Source organism: Prinia subflava, chromosome 2, assembly GCF_021018805.1.
Source record: "Prinia subflava isolate CZ2003 ecotype Zambia chromosome 2, Cam_Psub_1.2, whole genome shotgun sequence".
Classification (NCBI taxonomy): domain Eukaryota; kingdom Metazoa; phylum Chordata; class Aves; order Passeriformes; family Cisticolidae; genus Prinia; species Prinia subflava.
The window spans coordinates 113,112,916-113,136,207 of record NC_086248.1 but is presented as its reverse complement, the minus strand read 5'-3'; the positions used below and the strand labels follow the sequence as shown (position 1 = coordinate 113,136,207).

The 23,292-nt window shown below is 41.5% G+C and overlaps 1 protein-coding gene and 1 long non-coding RNA gene across 2 annotated transcripts in view; one reads left to right on the top strand and one right to left on the bottom strand.

Annotated features, from left to right (window-relative positions):
* The window catches only part of LOC134547571 (uncharacterized), a 51,409-nt gene that overhangs the window by 15,775 nt on the left and 12,342 nt on the right, over positions 1 to 23,292 (top strand). The window lies entirely within an intron of this gene.
* Positions 427 to 23,289, bottom strand: HNRNPLL (heterogeneous nuclear ribonucleoprotein L like). Its single transcript, XM_063391688.1, has 13 exons — positions 22,950 to 23,289; positions 15,135 to 15,253; positions 14,791 to 15,028; positions 12,126 to 12,211; positions 10,199 to 10,295; positions 10,033 to 10,105; positions 6,101 to 6,172; positions 4,430 to 4,647; positions 4,144 to 4,265; positions 3,319 to 3,520; positions 2,389 to 2,446; positions 2,174 to 2,272; positions 427 to 1,212 (listed from the first exon to the last, which is right to left on the bottom strand). The coding sequence occupies exons 1-13, from the start codon at positions 23,151 to 23,153 to the stop codon at positions 1,157 to 1,159; spliced, it is 1,644 nt and encodes a 547-aa protein (XP_063247758.1). The 5' UTR covers positions 23,154 to 23,289; the 3' UTR covers positions 427 to 1,156.

Sequence of the window (23,292 nt, the reverse complement as noted above, 5' to 3'; positions counted from 1 at the left end):
TTCCAGGTTTCAAAGCACTGGGACAGAACGAATCGTCTTCTCCAAAGTGAAAGATTCCTCACCTCATTAATTTCACATCCCATAATCAGTTCCTTTACCTGAATCCCACTGAGATTACCTCAGCTTAAGCTACAGACAAGTCAAGACTATTCACCCAGTGAACTCTCTCATGGTCATAACAGATGTTTAAGATAAATCTGAGGAATATTGAATTTACTGCCCAGGTTTGAAAGGATATGGTGGGGGATTTCTCTTTGTTGTAACTATTTTTACCACCTTGGCTTCTATTGCCATCCATGCTGTCACCTCCCACAACTTTTGCCATTTAGGATGTCATAATCACTGCTTTAAAAAAAGAGTCAAAAGGATATGTCAAACACCAAAGATTTAAGTTTAAATCATGGAAAATGAGGATGAACACATTGATACAGGCTTGCAATTTTAATTTTTTAAAGGCCCCTACGGTGGGACTAGCTGTAGATGGCATCATGCTAATGCAAATGGAAAAGAGTTTTTTTTAAAAAAAGAACAAAATCAAAACCAAAACCACTTTAAGTATGAATTCATACCATACACATGTACATACGTAATAATTTTCTACGTTAGCTCTGCTTGAACTATAAATCAAGTCTATACTACTGAAAGTTCAGTATGTGCAACATTAACCCCATCAAAGCATTTTATAAATACAAGCTTCTTTTTAGTATTGCAACATACTTCACTACTTAACATACTGAGAAACAAGTTCTACATTTTAAATTCTGCTGTAATAGTTCTATCTGCCAATTAAGACTACAAATGGAAAAATACTTGCTAATCTTTAACATTTTGAAAATGCAAATATATTTCATTTTTTGAAAAGAAACAATCTTGTTTATCCTACTGGTACTTCTTTAGACATTTGAAGATACTACACTAACAAAATACAAACTTTGTAGTAAGCTTACAACATGTACTTCTGAGAGGCAAAAATAAAAAAAAATCTGGTTTGTATTTATGAAGGAACATCCATTTATTATAAAACAAGATAAAAGATATTAGAATTAAGTTGAAACAAGGCAACATTAGAACAACCACTTGAGAGCTTTGTGAACGAAGTGTAGTTTTTAACTTGCAAATCCGGGTGAACGTAGCTCTGAACATGCTGTCCTCTTCTCTATAAATGGGATGAGGTGGAGAAGCAAAGCTTCAAGGTGTAAGGGTTGGAGCCATCTGTGAGGAGACAACACAGAACACACCGTGGGCACAGCTCTCCTGCTGCTGCACCTTCCACAGCCTTGTATTTCACACTCACACCTCCACTGGGGTTTGCCTTTCTCACATTGAAACAGAAGGCTTTTCTGCTCTTACCAGCTCTCCAAACTGAGATAAAACTGAAATTGTGAACAGTGAATTATCCACAGTATCTTCAGAAATACCCTGCCCCTGAGGTCCGTTATTAAGAAGGTGGACCAAAGGTGTGGGGGAAGAGAAAAGATTTAAACTGTTAACACTTCACAGGGAGACAAGCTCATAACAGTTCGGAGGAGGTAGTTTAAAATACTTTTAGACACTGGCCTGGGGTCAAAATTATGTCTGGAAAAATTCCATTTAATCCAGTAAACTGTCTTAATTGTTCAGTGCAGATCTGGCCTATTGTGTACTTGTCTAGCAGGTGAACTCACCCCACTGTATTCTTGCTAGTTTGGAGCTAAATTCAGCTTGGCTTCACAATTTCTGGTTTCAAAGGGAACGTGCTACAGGAGCAGTAAATTGAGAGCTGTGTGCTGAGTAACTTAAAGAATCCTCTGTTCAAGACATTCTTTATATTTATTGTGAAAGAATCGTAGAAGTGTTTGGTTGGAAGGGATTATCTTGCTGGATCATCCAGTTCCAACCTCCTGGCATGGCACACACTACCCCAGCTCGCTCAGATCCCCATCCAGCCTGGCCTTGAGCACTTCCATGTCAAAAGTCACTCTCCCTCTTTTTTATAGGCCCATTTTTAAAGTACTGAAAGGCCACCAAAAGCTCATCCTGGAGCCTTCTCCTGGCTGAGCAACCCCAGCTCCCTCAGCCTTTCCTGACGAGAGAGGTTCTCCAGCCCTCTGATCATTGCTGTGGACACCAGAACCCTCCACTCCTTCTCCACAGAAAAGGAATTCCAGCAGTAAGATTAGGAAAACTGACTTACTTGGGACTCTTATCTGGTAGTGATTAAGTACAGTGAGAGCTTCCACTGCATCTGTCTTACATTCCCACTCCAACAGACCAGACAGTGTTTTGGCAGAAGCTGTCAAAATGAGAAATAAAGACGGGAAGGAGGGGATCAGAAACCTCTCCTGACAGTGCACACTCAGATCAGAAGTGAAATCAAGTAGCTCCCCAAACAGGTCAAATTTTACTTACGTTTTGGGTCAAACACTTTGTATTTAATAAAGCTGAGAACTTCATGATCCTCACATAACTGTCACAAAAATAAAATAAGAAGTAAAACTCCAGCAAAAATGCATACAAACAAATCAGCAAAAATTCCAAGTTCCTGGAAGAGACTCAAGAAGGAAGATTCTGACTTTTTAAGAGAGCTTGCAAGAATTTATGGCAAATCATTTTAGAAATATGTTTAGATTGGTAACTCCTTAGAATGCCATTCTGCAGCATGTAAAACAAGGCTCCCGTATCTGTGATACCTCTGCGCTCTCCAAAAACATCTTTAAATAACAACAAGTTCTACTTTTTGACATTCCTGCTCCAGTACAGGAGCTCTGAAGTTGTTCATACAAGGACACCACTTGGGAACCAGAGTTCACTTTCAGACAGAGTTGGAAAAATATTTTTTATTTAACTGAAAAAGAACTCACTGAACTGTCAGCAAGCTTACCACTGCCTCCACTTAAAGCAGCACAGTATTGCATGTTTTAAGCATCCAGAGTTCATTTAGGATACAACTGTGCCAAGGGTCCCAGGTGCAGGCTTGTCTCCATTCCCAAACATCCTGGCAGTCATTACAGGCAGTCAGTAAATCCTTTGTGGGTTGTAGTCCTAACTTTCATGTATATTTGGCTTTGTGTCTTTTCCCTTTCCTCCAAAAACCCCCCACTTTAAACTCCTCAACTTTATTTTCAAGATTTTGTTTCTCACACTAAAAAAACATAAATAAATGAAACTGAGACTAACTCCAGAACTGAACATACCCAGAGGGGCTTCAAATGTACTGTAAGGAACAGGTCTCTTCCAGTGGCTCTGCTAGAACCCTCCCAGCTACCTGTTTTCAAAAGCAGCCCCATGAAAAGCCAGGACAGGGCCCAGAGGTGGATGTCAGTCGCTCCAAGTGCTTACCTTTACAAATGTTTCCTCAGTCACACACAGGGGAACATTGTAATAGTGCAGCACACAGGAGGGGGGCTGGATGATGTTCTTGGATGCCTGGCCAGCACTGGTGAAGCGATTGTTCTTGCTCATGGCAAAATCCTTGTAACTACTCGTGCCATCCTCCAGTTCAAATATCTGGCTTGGAACTACTGAGTGCTGCTTGGAAACACTGGAATTTAAGGATAAAGTTTCTTAAATAACTAAGGCTATCATACTTGGCAGATTATTATTTTGCAGGTTATTATCTAACTAGAAAAGAGCTGATGTTTCTTTATAATAATTTGAAATAAATACAGTAAGAGCAGGATGGATTGGATTTGACACCATCCTTTAAAAATGCAGAAAGAATGGATAAGACACAGTCTATTAGTGGCCAATCCACATAATGACAATATGCTTTATGAATGTAAATAAATAAAATTATAAATAGTAATAAAGCTTAGAGTGGTTGGGGTTGAAAGGGACCTTAAAGATGATCTCCTTCCAACACCCCTGCCATGGGCAGGAGCAGCTTCTACTGGAGCAGGTTTGCTCAAATCCCCATCCAACCCGGCCTTGAGCACTTCCAGGATTGGGGCATCCTCAGCTTCTCTGGGCAACCATCCACCAGAAAAGAATTTCTTCCTAATACCTAACATAAATTCACCCTCCTTCAGCTGAAAGCCAAAATAAACAGCTGCAAATTGGAAATCGTAACTCCAACAACGATAACAGAGTAATGTGATACTGTCCCTTTGAAACCTTGTTCCATCTGTCCACTGGTGGACTATGCGTCTAATAAAACATACTTACCAGACATTGAGTCTTTTTCCAAATAACTTGACATTATTGAGATGTGTGACTGCTCTTTCTACAGCGTATTCATCACCCATTTCAACCAGTGCTGTGCCTGGAATAGTCTTCATAAATTTCACCTAAGACAGATAAGGTAAAAAAAAAAATTACATTGCAACAAAGAGCTCAACCAACAGTTTTATAAAACATTGGGATATCTCTTTAGACCATCTCAGACAGGCTTTTCCCAAAGCATTTAAAAGAATTACAGTAGTATCCAAGTTTCTAATAAATTCTGCCTTACCTTCTCAATGTTTCCATACAAGCAGAAGAGGTTGAATACCCTTGAACAGTTCATCTTGAGCTGATGCAAGCCACTAACCATGACCACTGACCCAGAAGGGTTTCCACCGTGCATGTAAGAGGAGGAGGCCTGGGGCAAGGGATAAGCAACAAGCTCTGGAGTGTCCCGAGATCCCATCCGGTACCGGCTCGGCAAGGGCAACAAAGGACCATGGGAGCCTAGGGAGAGGAGACACCCTGCTTTTGTGTTGTTTGAAATAAATTCACTACTTCAGCATGCATCAAAGCCTGCATACATAATGCATGTTTAAAGGAGGTTACAGCAATTGCTGAAAAAAGATATTCCAGTAATTACAAAAATCATTGTCTTCCCTGCAGCGTGCAAAATATTTGAACATAAATGTATCAGAGGAAATAATTAAAATCAACATTCAGAAATATTCCCATCTGGCTACAGAGCTACATGACACCAACAGAGAAAATGACAAAGTGGGGAAAACAAACCAAAAGGAGACTGAGGTCAGGAGATGACACGGCTCTTTTTCCCAGAGGTTGAAGCCTGCCTTTCTACAAAATGCTCATTTGGAAGAAACAGGAATACTTAAACCCCCACACTAATGCAAAACAAAGTGGTCTTATTTTCCACTAAAGTGACAAGTTTTGCTGAAATGACAATTTCTCTTCTTTTCTTTTAGTGATGAGACACCACTATTAAGCAATACCTCTGTTCATAGAAAATGTCAGTATTACGGACCAAGGGGAGGATCCCTGTTTTTCTGAGACAAAAATAATGTGAAATTCACATAAGCCAAGTATAAAAGGACCCTTTTGTCGTTTTTTTTTCCCAGCAAAAAGCAGTAATGACAGGGAAACAGTGGTACAGGAGGAGATGGACACATTACTTAAGGCAGAAGGATGTATGAGAAGAAAGAAAAAAGAACATCTTTGAATCAAGGTGGGACCTGGAAATTCTGGAGATCTGAAGAACCTTTGGAAGGCGTAGGTAGGATGACAACCTACATTGTAAAATATCATAAATGCCTTTGCAAAGAAAGAGGCAAGGCGAATCACACTGCACCTGACAGCTGAGAGGAAATAACTAGAAAAGTCACATGTGACTGGGGACATCTGTTTCTCCCCCCTGAGGTCTTCGCTCAGCACATGAAAGTGGCAGCAGGTCCTGCCTTACAGAGAGCACTGGTTTAACAAACATCACAGCACTGATTCCAAACCATCATTCCTCTACACTCACATAGCTGTACCTTTTCTGAGTCAGCTACATTAGAAGTGCCAACAATTCATAGCTTTGCATGCAAAAACTTCAGAGCTCTCTGTTGTACCAAACCATTGATCAGGCTATGTTGCCATTTCCTACAAGAAAACTGCTTTCCCAATCCAGGTATCATTTTCTACCATTGCCAGGGTGATGGCAAGAAAGGAAACTTTCTTCCAAGGAATAAACCTGTAGAGCTGAATGCTTTGGGTGACAGAAGAGGTGAGGCAATGAGTGTACGTGGATTTCACTGAAGCAGCAGTGCTTCCAAAGGCAGACTGGCAGCACTGCAGGTGAACTGCTCATGCTGAAGGAACCCCAGCCAAGCACTGATTAAATATTTAGAATTCCACAGAGCATGTAAGAAATCCTAACCAGCTGTCATCCCCCGTTACTCACCATAGCCATCATGTCTAAAGGATGAGGGGTGCTCTCCCAGAATAGCTTGTCTCTGCCGGCCCTTCCCTCTGTCTGACGTGGGAAGGGAAAGAAACCACATCAGTATGCACAACCAGGCACTGGACTTCTCCAGTTAAGACACAAAGCTTCTAGTTAAGAAGTTCAAAAAGTAATTTGAGTCCTTGTTAATTTTATAAATGATTTCTCATTCACTCTATGTCTAAAAACACAAGCTGTAGCCCTGGGACACCAAAATTAAAAGACTGCCATCTGTATAACAAATTGCACTTAAGTTGATTGGGGGCAGTGGCCAATGAGCAGATGCAGACATTTAAAGTTTATGGAGATACCCAATAGTTCTCCTAAACAGACACCACACATTAGTATAGAAAACACCATACAGCAGGATTTACCCATGTGTCTCTTAAAACAAATTTGAAATGCAGTACTTTTGAAAGACAGTACCTGAATCATAATATTAGCTTCAACAGCAACACATTTTCAAAGTGGGCTTCTTTCAAGAAGTTTCAGCATAAGCCAACAACAACCTGTATTACATGGTTTCATAATCAGTAAACAGAGAGCATTACATATGTGTACACATATATTTACAGAACACCTACTGATTTATGGGCGTGCTGAAAGGATTGGACATTGTGGCATTATCAGCAGCACATAACAGTTCAGCTGAGGGAAAGCATCACTGAGTAATGCACTTAAGCAACAGTCAATCCTTTAAGAAAACCCAGTTCTCTAGGATATATAAAGTTAAGCAAGGGGTCTACATTAATGGAGGGAAGCAATGCCTCACAGCCAAAGCTGTATTTTCCAATCAGATCCATGGTGCAAAATAAAAACAATCTAAACTTCCAGATTTCTTTGTGGTAAACAACAACACTTTTCTTACAATTGAAAAGATGGGGCAAGGCATTTATCAGTTTACGACAATTCTCAGGATATTTAAGTATGACTGCTGAAAATAGTAACTCCAGCCCAATGCAGTTGGAGGTATTTTCCCCAAACCCAGGAACTATTTGATTACACAACAGTGGTAGATGAAAACACATGTGGCTCTTTCTGCTCAGGATTTTGAGGCAAAGTTCCAAGTCAGATATTTACTTTGGCAGTAAAATCTGAGGAGAGAGCAGTCCTGAACACTTTCAAATATATAGAAAGATTACTGTTGTCAAGTTTACTTTTCCACTCCCTTCTCAGGCTATCAGCTCCAGTTCTTGGCTCTATAAAGCAAATGAGCAGTCAGGTCAAGCATTCTGAGCATTCAAACTGTATGCAGTAATCATCTTTCAGAAAAATCAGTTTTGTAATTCCAATCTGTGGAACTGAAAGCTTTGAAACTGCCCACAGTAAAATACAGTCAAGAATCACATTCTTCAAATAAAGAATTCTGTGAGAAAAGTTTGAAAAATATTTCCTCCTGGTGGTGGTGCAAGTCTCTCCTTGCCCCATGCTTGTTCCTTCCTTGAACAATTCCCTGGATTGTGCCAGTAAAAATACTTATGTAAACAAGCATTGAAACATGAGAACTGACCTGTGTTAAAAATAATTCTGAAAGGAAAGTGTTTTTATAATCTTGTTTAAGCTTGAGTTCCTTGATCTTTAGTTTTGTTTTTCTATCAACTCCTTGAGTCACTGAGTAAACTGGTATTACCACCAAAAGAAATGCTCCAAACCATAGTTTGAAACTTCTGGCTGAAGGCAAGTAGAATACTAAGTCAGGTGGGTTTATTTCATTCAGTGTAATGCAATATGAGGCATTGTTAGGAAGTTTACTGTAGTGGAGAAAGGCTATGAGCAATTTATCACCATAAAGAACTAAAAACAGTTCTTAAAAAAATCATTAGTAAAATGCATTTCCTTGCAAACATTTGAAGAGCAGGTGTGAAATTCTGAAAGGATTTATTGGCATGCCTGACCTTGGAATGGAATTCCTTTGGGATAAGATCTTTGCTGCAGTGAGAGCCCTACAGGTCAGGTCACACTACGTTCAAAACCCAAATAATGCTGTTGCAAGAGTGAGTTGAAGGACAAATACATAAACTCTTTTAAAGACAACCCCTACTCCTGAAATACTTTATGGGCACAACTGCTCTAGATGCCAGTTTGCTCGAGTACATTTCACTGTTCATTTAACAATTTATATTCCCATTGTCCACATAAATCGACGTGGATCGTAGTAAATGAAAAATCAGGCTACATACAATATGTAATTATATATATAATACAAGTCTAATTTTTTTCCTCTTATGTGTAGTAGGGTGCTTACATATAGAGAATAGAGACAGTAACACAAGAAAAACAAAAGAGTGGAGTTCCTGAAAGGAGCAAGCCACATCTATCCTAAGTTTTTCATTTTCCACTGTTCGCTCAAGTTTGGGGAAGTTTTAGTTCACACAGTCATACCTATCTGCAGACCAATTATATAATGCAATTAGATGCACAGTGTTACAGGTTAGCCTCCAAACACTACAATGATCAAAAAATACAAGGGTCAAATTAATCCTTTCAATTTTTTAAATTCAAACCTTTAGATTTTTTTCCTTGAGTTTTGTCCTTGAGTTTCTTCAGAATTCCTTTTCTTTGACTCAAGAATTTGAGAAAAAAATGAATTCCAATTAAAATAGTCATAATCTACAAGCTGCAACCAGTACTGTAGATCCCTTGTTAACTTTTTACAAGAACTTCATTTTGAAAAGCCAAGCCCTAAGTTTTTAGTTGTACAACAGTTTCACAAGCCCAGTGTCTCTGCAGAATTACTCTGAAAGTGCAAATCTCTGGAGAGAGCCAAAGCCCTGGTTCTCTTTGTAGCCTTTGGTAAGTAGGTACTCTATTTTGGTCACGTTGTCTTCACTTTTCTAACTTTACATTGAACACATTATTGTACATAGGTTACTGAACACTGCACTTAATAGTTACAGATTTTTGGTTATTTTTAAATAAACACTTTACAGGAATTAGGCTAGACAGCAGTTGGACTGTACATATATAATCATAGTTTCCACTGACATGAGTTAAGCTCTGAGAATTTTTACAGCTGAGTACTTAAGAGACAGTATGCCTGTACCAATTGTGAATCTCCCTATTTTCTTACTTAAGTATAGCTGAGGGGACTTACTGGTATTGCATTGCTCAGTTCCAGCTATCTGCATGTAAGGGTTAAATTTCCCTATTACTAAACAATATTTACACTGGTAAGTCTGAATGCAACTCTCACGTACAGCAAGAAATCAAAAGATTACAACATCAATGATATCAACAAAAGGTTCTTAATTTTGGAGGTTCTTGACTTTTCAGTGGTAATTTTAAGGGAAATAAGACCAGCATACATACAAACTTCAACAGAATGGGTACAGTCTATCATGTTATTCATCCCACACAAATCTGAAGTACTGAAAATGTCCTCCTTTAAAAACTTGTGGTGGTGGTGCATGCAGTATGCAGACAAGGTGAACTGCAAGTCTGAGGTTTTTCAGAGGGTTTTTTTGTTTGTTTGGGGTTTGTTTTGCTGATGCCGATGTGGTGCATGATGAAGTGTAGAGTCAGCCTGCTGAAGTCCTCTATCCTTCTTAATGCCTTGTCCAGCATAGGGGAAAAGAGTCCTTTCGAAGGAGAAGCAGTGTGCAAGTTTGTAGTTTATAAGGAATAGTCTGTGCCAGGTTTCCTCTCCTCCAAAGAGAGAGAGCTGCTTGGAGAAATGCAAGTCCTTGAGAACTGCGAAGGTGCTTGCAGGTGTGGGCTCCTTGTCGCACTAAGTGCTCAAGCACACGGCAGTAGGGGGCACTAGGGCTCAGGGCAAGTCCCTGGTGGCACAGCCCGCAGCAGCGCTGGCCTGCTGGGGAGGGCTGCAGCCACGGCCTGACCAAGGGCTGGCATTAGCACACTCAACACTCCCGGGAGAACAGATCAGAACCTACCTCGGCGGCCCAGATACGGCTTCGTGTAGTCCCAACTATCGTTGTCGTTCCTAATGACATTGAGTCGAGTTGGCTGTTCAAAGGAAGTAAAAGCGAAAGAGGTTAAGCCTTGGCTGCGTGGTGGGGTTTTTCTGAGTACAATTAAAAGAGAGGGTGCAAGCATTACCCTTGCATATTCAATTTTTAGTGTGCAGCATCCTGCATAGATATCTGCTCCGTTGAGTGCAGCCTTCGCCTTCTGGGCACAAAACACGGATTCAAACATGCACATCACGTTAAGGATCTTTCTCCCCAGGTGAATCATTGATGTCCCTTTTATCTTATGGGGCTTTACTTTTGTAGCCTGCAGGTATTTCACTGTTACATACACTACAAGAACTCCACACAGACTTATCGCAGCAGTTACTTTATAGCAAAAACCTAAGTGTGCAACCTTTTTAGCTTATTAGCCAAAACCCCCCACATAACTAAAAGAGAGACTTTGAGTGGACAAATACTCATCTTGCCTCAAAAAACCACAACAGGCAGATGCATGTGCCAGGCTCCAACACCTGAGTTATTTCATTTGCTCACCATACTCCAAGGTTAGTTCTGTGAGTAGCAGAAAAATGTGCCTGGCACATCACAACCCGTGATCTCACCCATGCTCAGTAATATATGGTGTCAGAAAGGCTGAACGTTGCAGAACAGACCTTTTGCACCATGTCTTGATATCCTGCAGTGACATTTTAGAAAAAGTCCAAAACAAGAGAAGAATGTGCCTCGGTTTTACCACATTGCTGCAGCTCAGCTTCTTCCAAAGCGACGCAGGTTCACTGTGGAACTTTAAATTTAGCCAAGTTAAGCTTCCCAGACCTGTAAGAAACTGACACTGGCCAGAACTGCAGAAGTAAGGGGTACTTCAAGTAGCATTTAAATTTGGGTAAATTTTTGAACTTCTCAGATAAGGCTTGTCTTGAAGCTCACTTTCCTTGCCACCCCCAACTGTTTACCTTGCTGCTGCATTACTCCACTCACATTTGTGAGTTCTCTTTCAATTGCTGGCTGGTTTCATTCTCAATAAAAGGCATGTTACAGAATTTAATTCAAAGGACAGAAGGATGGTATTTTCTGAGTGTGTGCAGGACCCTCCCTACAACTTCCCTAATCTCTCACAAGAAGAAGAATAACCCCCAGCTGTGCAACTCATCTGATCCTGACAATTCCATTTATGACAAACTTCACACATCCAGTAAGTCAAATTATTGTCTATTAGGACACACAGTTTAAGTTTCTACATAGATAAATAGCAATTTGTTTGACCTAATAGAAATTAGGTAGTTCCCTTTGCCTGGAAAATCACCAATGCAGCCATCACATTGGTAGCATCTGAAATCACAAAATAATGCCAAATAATTTGGCAAATTTTGTCCAGATAGCAGTTAAAAAATGGATGCTAATAGAGCTTCAGGAAGAAGGCTGTCAGAGTTTCAAAAATTGAGGCCTAATCATATCAGACTTTGGATTTCACAAACCACAGCAACACACAACAATTCTGAACACTCAACTCAAGAACAACTGAAGGCTGCAAACAGAGTAAACAGTAGGATAATGGAGCAGGGAATTTCTTGAACACGTGATGCCCAAGAATCAAGGCCAAGGATGCCAGAGTTGGCCTTTGCTTTATAAAGTCAAAACAGTAAGACAAGCAGTACACACTGGGACCATTTTAGAGGAGTCTGAAGAAGACAAACTGCACCTCTGCAATCCCTTACCCATCTCTTGAGTATCAACACAGGCAGAAGCCATGAAACTTTTGTGTATAAGGGGCTGTCAAATCCATGATGTAATTCATGTCTGCAATTATTAGTTCTGAGGGACTGTAACCATGGTTATCAGCAACTGTTGACAATGCCTTTTCCTACAAAGATGAAATGTCTAAGTACTACTTGGTCTTACAGACATACAAAAATTAGAAGCTACCTGTCTTAGACAGAAATTAAATAATTTGGTCTCAAAATCATATGGTATTTTTCTGACATCTGCATGTTAAACCCATTTGAAGTCAGGAACCTACAGCAAAAAACGAAAAAAATCACACTCAAAAAGGATATTCAACCATGGCTTGTATTCCATTTCTCTTGAATATAACAATGCGCTGAACTTTTCCAACAGGGTTGCACACAGTGTACAAAACATCCTAAGGAAGAAGAAAAAAAAATTTAGTCAGATGTGAAATTCTGATCACTTTTGGTCCACAGAACATTTTCCTGCAGTGGCATCTAAATGCCAAAGAGCAAAGAAAAGGCTTGTTAACTTTCAATTAATACATTCATGATTGGCATTTATGGATCAATATACTACAGGCAATCAAATCTGAAAAACAGGAAAAGACTTCTGTAAGAAGTACTCCTGCAAATACTGGTTTAACAGGTATTTTCAACCATGTTAAAACCCAGAAACTGCATCCATGGCTCAAGCTCTGCTCCCTGGAAGCGTTGCCCTGCAGCAGTTCTGCCCCAGCAGAGACAAGGGGACACTTGTCTCTCACAAGCAACACATTTCATAAGATTCCAGCAATTGAGTTCATGTTCTTTGTCAGAGACTAACCAGGAAGAGTTCAAAATGCCAACTTAGAGAGCTCATCAGAATGAGAATTTCAACAGTTTTCATTCACCTGAAGCAAATGGGTGCTACGCTCCTTCCTTTCCTTTTCTCTAAACCAAACACCTCCAAAATGATCATTCCTAGATCGTGGTGTACATCCTCAGGTTTATTTGGGGATCAAGAGGGAGACGTGGCAAAGGAAATAGGTATAATATTTATTATTATGGTTTGCAGAGTAGAGAAGAAATTGGGAGGCAAAGGAGTAGGCGGCACATGGATTTCTTAAAACTAAAACAAACACAGCCCACACAGCCTGAACCCATAAAAAACAAGACCTGTGAGATCATTTACAGCATGCTTGGCAGCACAAAAGGCTGTCTTCCACCTCTCCTGTTTGAGAGAAAAGATGCCTAGAAACTTTGCAGCTCCAGGTGACATTCATTTTCATATGACTTTCCTTCACAATTTGTCCCGCAAAAAAATTCAGTCACCTAATTAAAACCAAAAAAATTGTCTTTCAAAACATAAGCTCTACTCAAAACCCTATCATTAGCCTGAAGTTAAGCTTTACAACGGTTTACTGCAGTTATTCAGACTTGCCACTTAAAACTTGCAATTTTTCATCAATTTTTTTATATCTGTAGTTCAAATTTAAGAAGAGTGTTGAAGAGGAAGAAGCAGTACTGCACTTGTGGCCTTTTTTTTTTACAGGGAGGGATATTTGGTTGATTTTTGTTTTCTTTTGTTGGGGGTGTTTTTTTTTTAAATAATGCAGACTGTGCCTCAGGCATTCTTAAATTAACTAGTTTTTAACTCCCTGGTCAAGTGCAAAATTTGTATTTTTCTCACCACATTTTTAGCTGTTATGGGCACAGCTGCTCTCTGCAGTTGCTGTGACTACGCTGCCTTCCACGAGCTCTGCTGCTTGGCAGAAATTCTGGAAATCTGCCTGCTTCTGGCACTCCTTTGTACAGGCTAAAGAAACAGCTGGGGGGGCTGTTTGTTTTTAAAAGGGAGCCACTGTGCCAGAGGCTTCATCCTCAGAATTCCCATGGAACTCTCCCAGCCCAGAACCAGGCTTCTGCTCCCAGGTTCTCCAAGCATCCACCTTCAACTCAGCAGCTCACACAGGACAGATTTAAAATGCATGAATGAAGCAGTTTCCAACATTTGTATTACAGTCACAGGCAAAGAACACTTGAACTCAGTCAGTGGATTTGTTCACACAGCTCAGAGCAGGTTTGTTTTTAAACACTAAAAAGCAACTCATACATGGCATGCTTTTCTATAAAGAAAATTCATCTCTCAGTGATGAATCAACAGACAAAAAGCTATTGACATTCACAAGACAGTGAAGCAGAAAGTAAGATGTGGAACTGACTGTTTGAGGTAATTTCAGGAATACTAAGTTGCAGCCAATTTGCTCTCATACAGCACATTAAACAAAACTTAATGCTTGCATTAAGTTACTTAGCTCCACAAAGCCCAAACACTTTGACTGATCCATACCATTCTGCAGTGAAGAACAAGTGATTCATACTTGTATCATAGTACACAATTTAAAATCTTTTCCTGAAATATTTCAGTGCATTTTAACATCTACTATAAAACCTCCTATAAAAAAAAAAGCATTTAATGCATGATAAAACAAAAATTCTCAAAAATCAACAACAACAAAAAACCCTGTAATCTTAAAGAAACCATGTACACATGCCATTAATAAATGGTAGTAAATTAGGATACAAATGTATAAATGGTACAACTTGAAATAATAAAAAGGAAAATATGCTGGCCCAAGTAAAAGTGAGGAAGATTCCATCAAACTGGAGTTGATCATCAGAAGATGAAGGTTTCACCTTTCCACAAAGGAAATACTTCAGAAGTTCTGCAATAAAATAACCCTTCCTTACTGGAAAAATGACTTGCTCTTTAAACATACACCACTGGGAGCCTAAAGGCTCAGTAACACTCTTGATGTTGTGGCAACACATTTGGAAATGTTCCAGAAGCATGCAGCAACTTAAACATTTCAAAACCCTCACTTCCGAAGTCTTCAGATGTGTGGCAAAACATCTGTACAAGACTGAATGGTCTTGAGAAGCATTCCTTTAAGAACATGCACGTTACCTACGTGAAGATACAAATAAATAAAGAATAGAAGACGAAGCATACCACTGTAATTGGGTAGAGAGGGTTCTGGATTGACAAGAGGAGAACTTTGTTCCCTCCGGACGGGTCGTCGGTGTTCCCTGGCCGAGTGATCCTCTTGCTTGTGGAGTAGTTGAAGAAGGCCTGCTGCCCAGCAATGTACACGGGCTCATCTGCTGCAAAGGTCACGCACTTCTTTGCGCTCTCCACGTTTTCAAACTCCACCAGAGCCTGCCGCTTGAAGGGCATCATCATCACATAGCTGGGGAGGCAAACAGCACACTGAGCTCTGCTGCTCGCCCAGCTCCACCTCCCAGGATGCTCACTTAGGACACTTCTTTCCCAAACAATTCCTACCCAAGACTTACCATATGGTTCCAAACTTCTCAAGGGCTTCCACAAGATCTGCTTCCACCACAGACTCACACAGCCCTCGGACATGGACCACAGGAGAAACAGAGACTTTGTGATGACTTCCCCCAGCATCCTAGCAACAAAATGACATTTCAAAATTCAACACACAGCAAGGAACACTCCTATCATTAACTAAAATTAAATACTTGCTAGACACTATGCTGGGTCCAGAAGCTGCCATCTAAATGCACAAATAAGCATGTGATAAATAATTCAACTTTCCTTTCCAAACAGATTGCCAAGTTCAGTTGCTCAAGTCTACTTAAAATAAAAAGCTTTTCAGATTTAATTAATCTGTTTGCACACACAGGATTTTTCTTGTATTAAAAAAAAAGCAGCCATTTAACATTGATTGAATTGCAGGAGGTCTTACACACACCCTATTCATTAGGAGCATAAAAAAAAAATTAGGACATGTCCAACAGCTAAAATATTTCTGACACTCTGCTTGCTAATGCCGGTATGCTCTTGAGAAAGGCTGAGAGAAGAAAAAAGCAAGAACAAATGAAGGCCATCTGTAAACTGAATGCAAACTGAGTATTTTTCCAATGCTCCACAATGTAAGAAAACGCCAGCTCTGGATTATGGTTGAAATAAACCCAACCTCCCTTCTAATTCTGGACACACACATTTTTTAAAACTCTCCATTTCTGTACATATGGGGCTCTTTTCACCCCAAGGCTGACTACTATTAATGGATCCAGACATCATACATTAGCACACAGAATTCCCACCATAAATATTTTTCAGAGCTGCTGTCACACAGGCTCAGTTCTGTGCAGCTGAAGAATTTGGGTTGCAATCAGCTCATCTTTCCATGAAAACCCTGAAGTAAGGCTGAAATTTATTTTAAATATTCTACAACATGGAGGATTAAAAAAAAAAAAAAAAGGCAAGCCAATAATGAGAGATGATCAAAAAAATATTAGATATAATAAAGGGCACACTGAAATATATTGCAAATACCCAGCACCCAAATTTCATATTTGTAACAGCAGCGTGAGGTTGATGTATTCAAATTTAGTGACTACATCAATGTGTTCCACCTAACAGATCAAGTCTTGTTGTTTTTTCACTTTTTCTTAAACAGCAGCATAAGATCTTCTGGAACTTGAGAGAGATTCTCATTTGTAGAACAAAGGAGCATTCAGCTCCAATAATTAAGTAACCACAATGATTGCTACTACTGTTAGATGTTCCTTTCTTCTCTGTCCATTTAACTACAGATGCCAGGAAAAAACACACTGCAGAGAGCTACAAATTGAGTCTTGTGCGTTTAACTCCCGTGTTCCATGTACAGTTCTCACTAAACAATTACAGATTTTTTTTTCTTTAAATTAAGGATTTGACCATTCTGTTTGAATCAAAAGCCAGCACTTCAGGCTTCCTCAGATATCAGAACAATCTGCTGTGGAATATTTTGAGCTTACCTTACAGTTTATTTGTTTGCAGTACGAAAGCATTTTAAGTGGCAACATTTCTTTGAGTAAGAGCTGTGGCAATTCTGGGAAAACACCACTGATATTTGCATAAGCTACCTTGTATCCTGAATCAATCAGCTCGGGTGCTGGCAGGAGCAGTGATCAAAGCAGTCACCAAAGTTAACACTTTGAACTGCAAATGCTTAGGCAATTGAAGAAGGAACAGAGCTACAGAGGGATTTTATTTTCAGCTTTTATGTTCTTAACCCACATACACACTTTTCAAAGCTGAAAAAAGCACCTGAGGAAGTCTTCACAAGAAAACGAACAATACCACGTTTTCCTGCAAACCCTATTACTCTAAGATGTTGAGATAAAAGGCAACTTTATTTGCAGTCTACAGAACAACCAAAAACAATTACGTCAATTATTCATCTTCCTGCATACTTGCTACTATATTAAGATCCCAGTTTCTACCAGGGGGATGCATTTCCTTTTAGGTTTCTTTAATACACTCGAGAAATCCCATCTAATTGTATTTCTGTCTAATCACATGGTGAATACAAGCAATGATTTGCTCATTGAAGCAGACTCACCACAAGGAATAGTTCCTAGCAACTTAGTACTTGCTACTCACTACCTCTTTGAACTAATATATTCATAAATCACATCAAGCTTTTCAGAGAATGGGTACTCAGAAGAGTATTTCACTCTCCCTCCCCTTCCCAGCTCAAACTTCTGGTTTAGTTTCAGTTCATGTTGCTTTGTTATGCACATTCCTTTGTACTTTCTTCTACTAGCAGGTATTAGTAGATACAAATCCTTCTAATAGTGGAAATTCTCTCAAAAAATTAAGACTTCTACACTTGCATCTTCAAATCCATTATCCACGAGTTACACAAACATGTACAGGTGTCTGCACTTCTGCAGAATATCAGCAAATACAAATTTTGCTTTCTGTTGTCATTAAAGCAACACTTGGCTTTCCAATCCCAATTTCCTTCTCCCAAAACATCACACAGGAGGCGTTCTTTTCACGAGGTTTAGCGAGAGACTTAGAAAGAACCAAAAACTGCTATTATAGTAACCTGTGCAGAAGCTTGAGAAGCATGCAATAAAAAAAACCAAAAAACACCCCCAAAACAAACAACAGAAAAACAGCCCACCCCCCAAAAAAACCCCAAACATAAACAAGTGATATCTCAGCCACCTGCAGTGCACTTAAGGACTTGCCTACAGAGACTTCCAGAACCACTTTTATACATAAAACCACTGAGGTGCCCAATTCAGAAGGTCTCTGCTTTACTCCAAAGAGTTTTTAGCTGGCACCAGAACCAAGCACAAATCAGTCCTGAGCCAGGAAGCCTCAGGCTGACATTCCCAGAGCACACGGGTTGGTGACAGCTGGGGACACGTGCCACAGGTACGTATTTGGGAGCAAGGAAAGTCTTCAAAAGGGCAGGCACATGTATTATTGTCAAACAAGTTCTGCAGCTGCAAAGCTGCAGTATCAAGCAAATCTAGAATGACCCTGGATTTCCTCTGGAAGGAGAAATTAAACCACCAGACCACATGAAAAATCAAACGTGTCTGCAGAGTGCAGAGTGTACAGCTAAGGTCAGAACATTCACAGCTCGTCCGACTGCTGCTGGAATTTCTCCCTGGAGATGAACAATGCAGGATTTTGACCAAGATCTCACAGCCAAATATCCTGAAAGCTACGTGTGCTAAGTTGGCACACAGACAAAGGTGACATCTAAGCATCTGCTCACACGGCGACTAACAACCACCAGGATTTCTCTGCCTACAAAGGAGTCTTTCAGTAACTCGGCTCCCACGAGAGCACAAAAGCCCCATGCAGAACTCCAGCATCACCCTTGCACTCCACCAAAGCCAGGAGAACAGAGTAGCAATGTTACAGCTGTACCATTTTTTAATATAGATATATATATATATAGGGAGTTTGAAAGCTCAGTAATGATTTCTCAAAAAATCATTAGGCTGGACAGAAAATGCAGTTAATTTAAATAGGTAATGGAACAGACTTCCTGCTCAAGACCAGTAACAAGGACAGAAAAGGTTTCCCTCAAGAAAGAAACCAGGAGCATAAAAATGCTTACCCTGGAACAAAGCTGAGGCACAAAGGGAAGCACTGACATATCCAAGCAGATGAAGTACAAACAAGTGACCTCACAAACCTAAGACTGCCACAGAAGTAGCCTCAAAGAATGGCTGTGGCATTTTAGCATCCATTTTTTTGGTGACCTACATACCTCTAGACAACATTTGAAACATATCAGTGGTTTCTTGCCAACTAATTAGTTTGCCAATCCAAAAAAGAAGAAAGTCATCATGGGCTGTAGGACGATGCCTCTCTTGCTCATCACTCCAGATTAGAATTTTCTCACCAACTGTTTGCACAAAAATGTGTCCTTTATCCTTTCTCCAGTCAGACACCTTCCAGTCAGTATATTCATATCAGTCCTATTAATTTGTACTACCTTTTTTCGAGCATCTGATTATTTGTATTTTCACTTTTACCTCCTCCATCTCTCTTTTTTCCCCTCACTGCAAAAGGATGGCACTTCTCCTTCATATTCCCTCTGCCAAGTACCTAAATATGCTCTCATTTAGTTTCTCATCGTTCAGATTATCTTATTCACTCTCAACTTATCTTATTCACTTTCTCCTCCTTCTGCATCCATCTTAATTGGTCTGAAATTTGTTTTACAGATACAGCAGAACTGGAGGTGGGTGGGGGGAAGTGTCTCAGAAGAACCAAGCAGACAAGACAAAGTTAAGTGGTTCCAGGGCAGTGGAAGAGTGTATCAGTTTTGGATATCCTGGATTTGTGCTTTTTTATTGTTGTTGGTTGGTTTAAGGGCCTGGGGGCCAGTGCCACAGAGAAGAAGGGAGTTAAGATTAATCGCACCCCATAGTCTGGAAGGTTACCTGGCAATTTAGTTTTGTTTTGGATGAGAAGTTTAGGTATCAATTCTCTGTGTTGAATGCATCTCTGCCACTGAGTCCTTTCAATGATTTCAACAGCTACAGAAAGAACACCTGCAGAATACCCCTTCTGCTAACTCTGAATTTGACCTGAAATGGGCAGGTATTTGGGCCATATGATTATCCCAAGTCCCTTGCAACTGAAATAATCTATTCTATTTTCCTCTCTGCTCATGACAATCTGAATATCCCTAAAAATAAATAAATAAATAAATAAATAAATAAATAAACAAAAGAGCTCCCCATTAAAGAGCTGAGAGGCCCTCAAAATTCCCTTCAACACAGCTCTCAGCCCACATTATCCCAGTTCCTGACCCTCTACTACACTGCAATTCTGAATCCTCTGACAGGGCTTCACCACCACTCAGCATTGCTTCTGTAAAGGCCATTCTTCCAAATCACGCCCTCTCCCACTGAACACCTCTGCAGGAACACATCCTGCTCCTTCCCTGGTCAGCATCCTGGTCTGTTCCTGGCTCCTGAGAAGTGTCTGCACAAGGGGGAAACAGAGGGAAACGAAGAGCAAAATAAATGTTGGATTCCCTCTGGATCTCACGCAGAGATTTCTAGACACCCTTTTCAAAAAATCAAATGAAAACAAACCCCACAACAACAGAAGACACCAACCAAAACAAAACCAAACCAAAAAGGAAAAAAAAAAGAGGCATGAAGGGCTTCTTCAGCCAAATGCAACAATCCCAGAACAGGAAGCTGCCACAGTAATAAATAGAGCGCCGGAGGGTGACCCCACCAACCTGCAAGAGAAGTCCTAACACAGAAGAGCTTTTATACAAGGGCATATAATCCATATGAATGTACAGTTCACTGATATTCCAGGGCATATGTGAGGGCAAAATAAATTAAAACAAACAAACAAACAAAAACCACTCAACAAATCACAAGGCTGCCAGACTCCTATCACTCTTTAGCCTGATCATCCACATCTCATCATCATTTCATCATCATTTGCCATGTCTCCTCTTAATTCCCCATTTTCTATAGTTCCTCCTACTTATGTTTCTGTTCTCTTCTTAGCAATCCAGGACACTTACACTTCTTCCCTCCTCTCAGCCTACCTTCATCTCATATGTCTGAACCACATGCAACTTTTATAAGCTGAGAACATTTCCCTGCAGAGGAACGAGCAAGATACATCACAAAATAAATACATTTCCTGCATATTTTTGTATCTGTTAGAGAAAAAAACCCATGAAAACTCATATTAACTAACTCTACTTGATAGAAGTCAGCATTTTGCTATTAAAAGCTTCACATAAAATTACTAACAAAAGCCCTCGGTCCTTCACTTTTCATATCTCTGTTTGATGTTACAGCTTATGCTTGAGAAACCAGTTTGATCTCCAGCATCAAGACAACTTCTCCCTCTCCAACACTGATCTGTGAATAGTTTTGCCAATAAATTGCCAATGACACTGCCACTGCCACAACCAGCTGCCAAAAACCCCTCAGGTTCTCGACTTGCTACACATTTGTTTCGGTTTCTTTACTCACAAGCCTCAGCACACGCCACACTTCAGATCCAAAAGCTGAAGTTACATACCCCATCTGATCTCTCATCACCACGAAGGGAAAATTTGGATACACTGAGACATCATGAAGACCCTCTGAGCCAGAGCCCCGAAAGAAGGAAAAAGAGAATTATAAGAACTAGTTGATTTCATGGAAGTACTGCAGAAAAGGGGAAAGGCAAAATCTCCTTTCTGCTTGAAACACTGCATGGCGCTCAGCTCTCCAACATGACAATCCTTCCAGATAACTTAAGCAAGTTTGAGGATTTCTTTCAGCACCGGCCTTTAAGACAGAGCACATTACTAAGTCTTGACTGCAACAGAGATGATGCTCTGTCACAAGAAACTCGAGAGCTAAACCAGTTCTCTCTGGAAATTTATTTTGTTACAGTTTATCAGCAAACTTTTGTAATAATGTGCTAGTTTGGGCTGGGGTAAAGTTAATTTTCTCCACAGTAGTACGGGCTGTATTTTGTATACATGCTCGAAACAGTGTTGATAACAAGGAGGTTTTCCTTCCTGCTGAGCAAGAATCAAGGCTTCCCCTGATCTCCTGCAGCCCCACATGTGAGCACAGCCGAGACAGTGACCCCAGGTGACCTAAGGGATATCCCAAACGCTACAAAATCCTGCTCAGCATATAAAGTGGAGGAAGAAGAAGGGAGAGCAGGATTTTCCTCATTTGTACCCTTTTGATTCCCTCTCCAACCAGCCCAGGCAGGAGTCAGCTGTGCAGTGCTTGTTGCAGGAGAGGGTTAAACCACGACAACAAATTTAGCAGGCACCTTCACTATCAACAGATTTAACTGATGGAGAAATGGTAACAGCAAATGCTCCCTCATTAACACACCCCAGTGATGCAAGTTCATTTTAACAAATCACAGAATGGGTATTCCAAATCTCAAGCTTTGACATGAAATCAATGTTTTCTCGATTTGGCTTATGCAAGTGAGAAACAGAAAGAGCAATCAAGGAGAAAAATGGTTGTAATCAGATGGACAATTAGTTAGATAAGGAATCAAACAGTAGACAGAAAAGTCTCGTTAGCTCAAATTTATGGGTCAAGGACTACCTTGATACTTGGATGTAAATTAACGAGGAAAACGTATGTAGAAAAAAAAAAGAAAAAAAAAAGAAAAAAAAAGAAAAGTGAACCATCGTGCTCATAGCAGTGTGAGGGAGGGAGGGAGGGAGAAAGTAGAATTAGAAATTAATTGTGAAAGGAGCCAGTGGTTTAAGATCAGCCTTATCGCCGTATGGTGCCAGACACAAAGGTAGAACGGAGGATGAAAGAAACCCTCGGCCGCGGTTTCAGCCCCCGCCGCCACCCCCCGCTCGAGGTTTCTATAGTTACGCTCAGCAACAGGGCCGGCACAAAACTTGCAATGGCGATACCCCGAAAGGCACCGGCTGCTGGCGGAGCAGCGGCAGTCCGTGAGCTCCCAGACCCACATCCCTCATGGTGCATCCATCCCTCAGGCTGCAGCCTCAGCCCGGAGGAACAAGAGCGCACCCGCGGCGGGGAGCGCGGAGCGGAGAAAGGACCCGGCGCGGAGCCCCCGCCATTCCCACCCCGCCGGAAGCGCCTCCATGCCTGGGAAGCGGCCGGAGGGCCCCGACCCCGAGAAGGCCTGGCGGCCGAGGGAAGCCCCCCGCCCGTCCCCGAGCACGGCCCCCCCTGCCCGGGGAGCAGCGCCGGGGGCGGTCGCGGCCTCGCCCGCGGGAGGGCGGGGCGGCCGGGCCGGGCCCCCTCCCCCCGCCGGCAGCCTGAGGGGAGCCGCCCCCTGCCCGCCGGCCCCGCGTCCCTCACCCCGCCCGAGAAGCCGCCGCCGCCGCGCGACGCCGGGGGCTTGTCCCGCCGGCCCTCGCTCTCCTCCGCGCCGCTGTACTCGATCTCGCCTTCCTCGGCAGCGGCGCTGGGCTTCAGCCGCTTGGCCTGGCTCTCGTAGGCGCCGTCTTCCTCCTCCTCCTCCTCTTCCTCTTCGTACCGCTCTCCGGACGACGGCGACGACATGTCCGCGGGAGGGAAGGGGCGGCCGGCGGGGGAGACGACGCGGGAGCGGGGACGGAGCCGGCGGCGGCACCGAGCCCGAGCGATGCTCTGCGCCCCGGCCCCCGCACACGGCCCGCCCCGCGCCGGCACACGGCCCCGC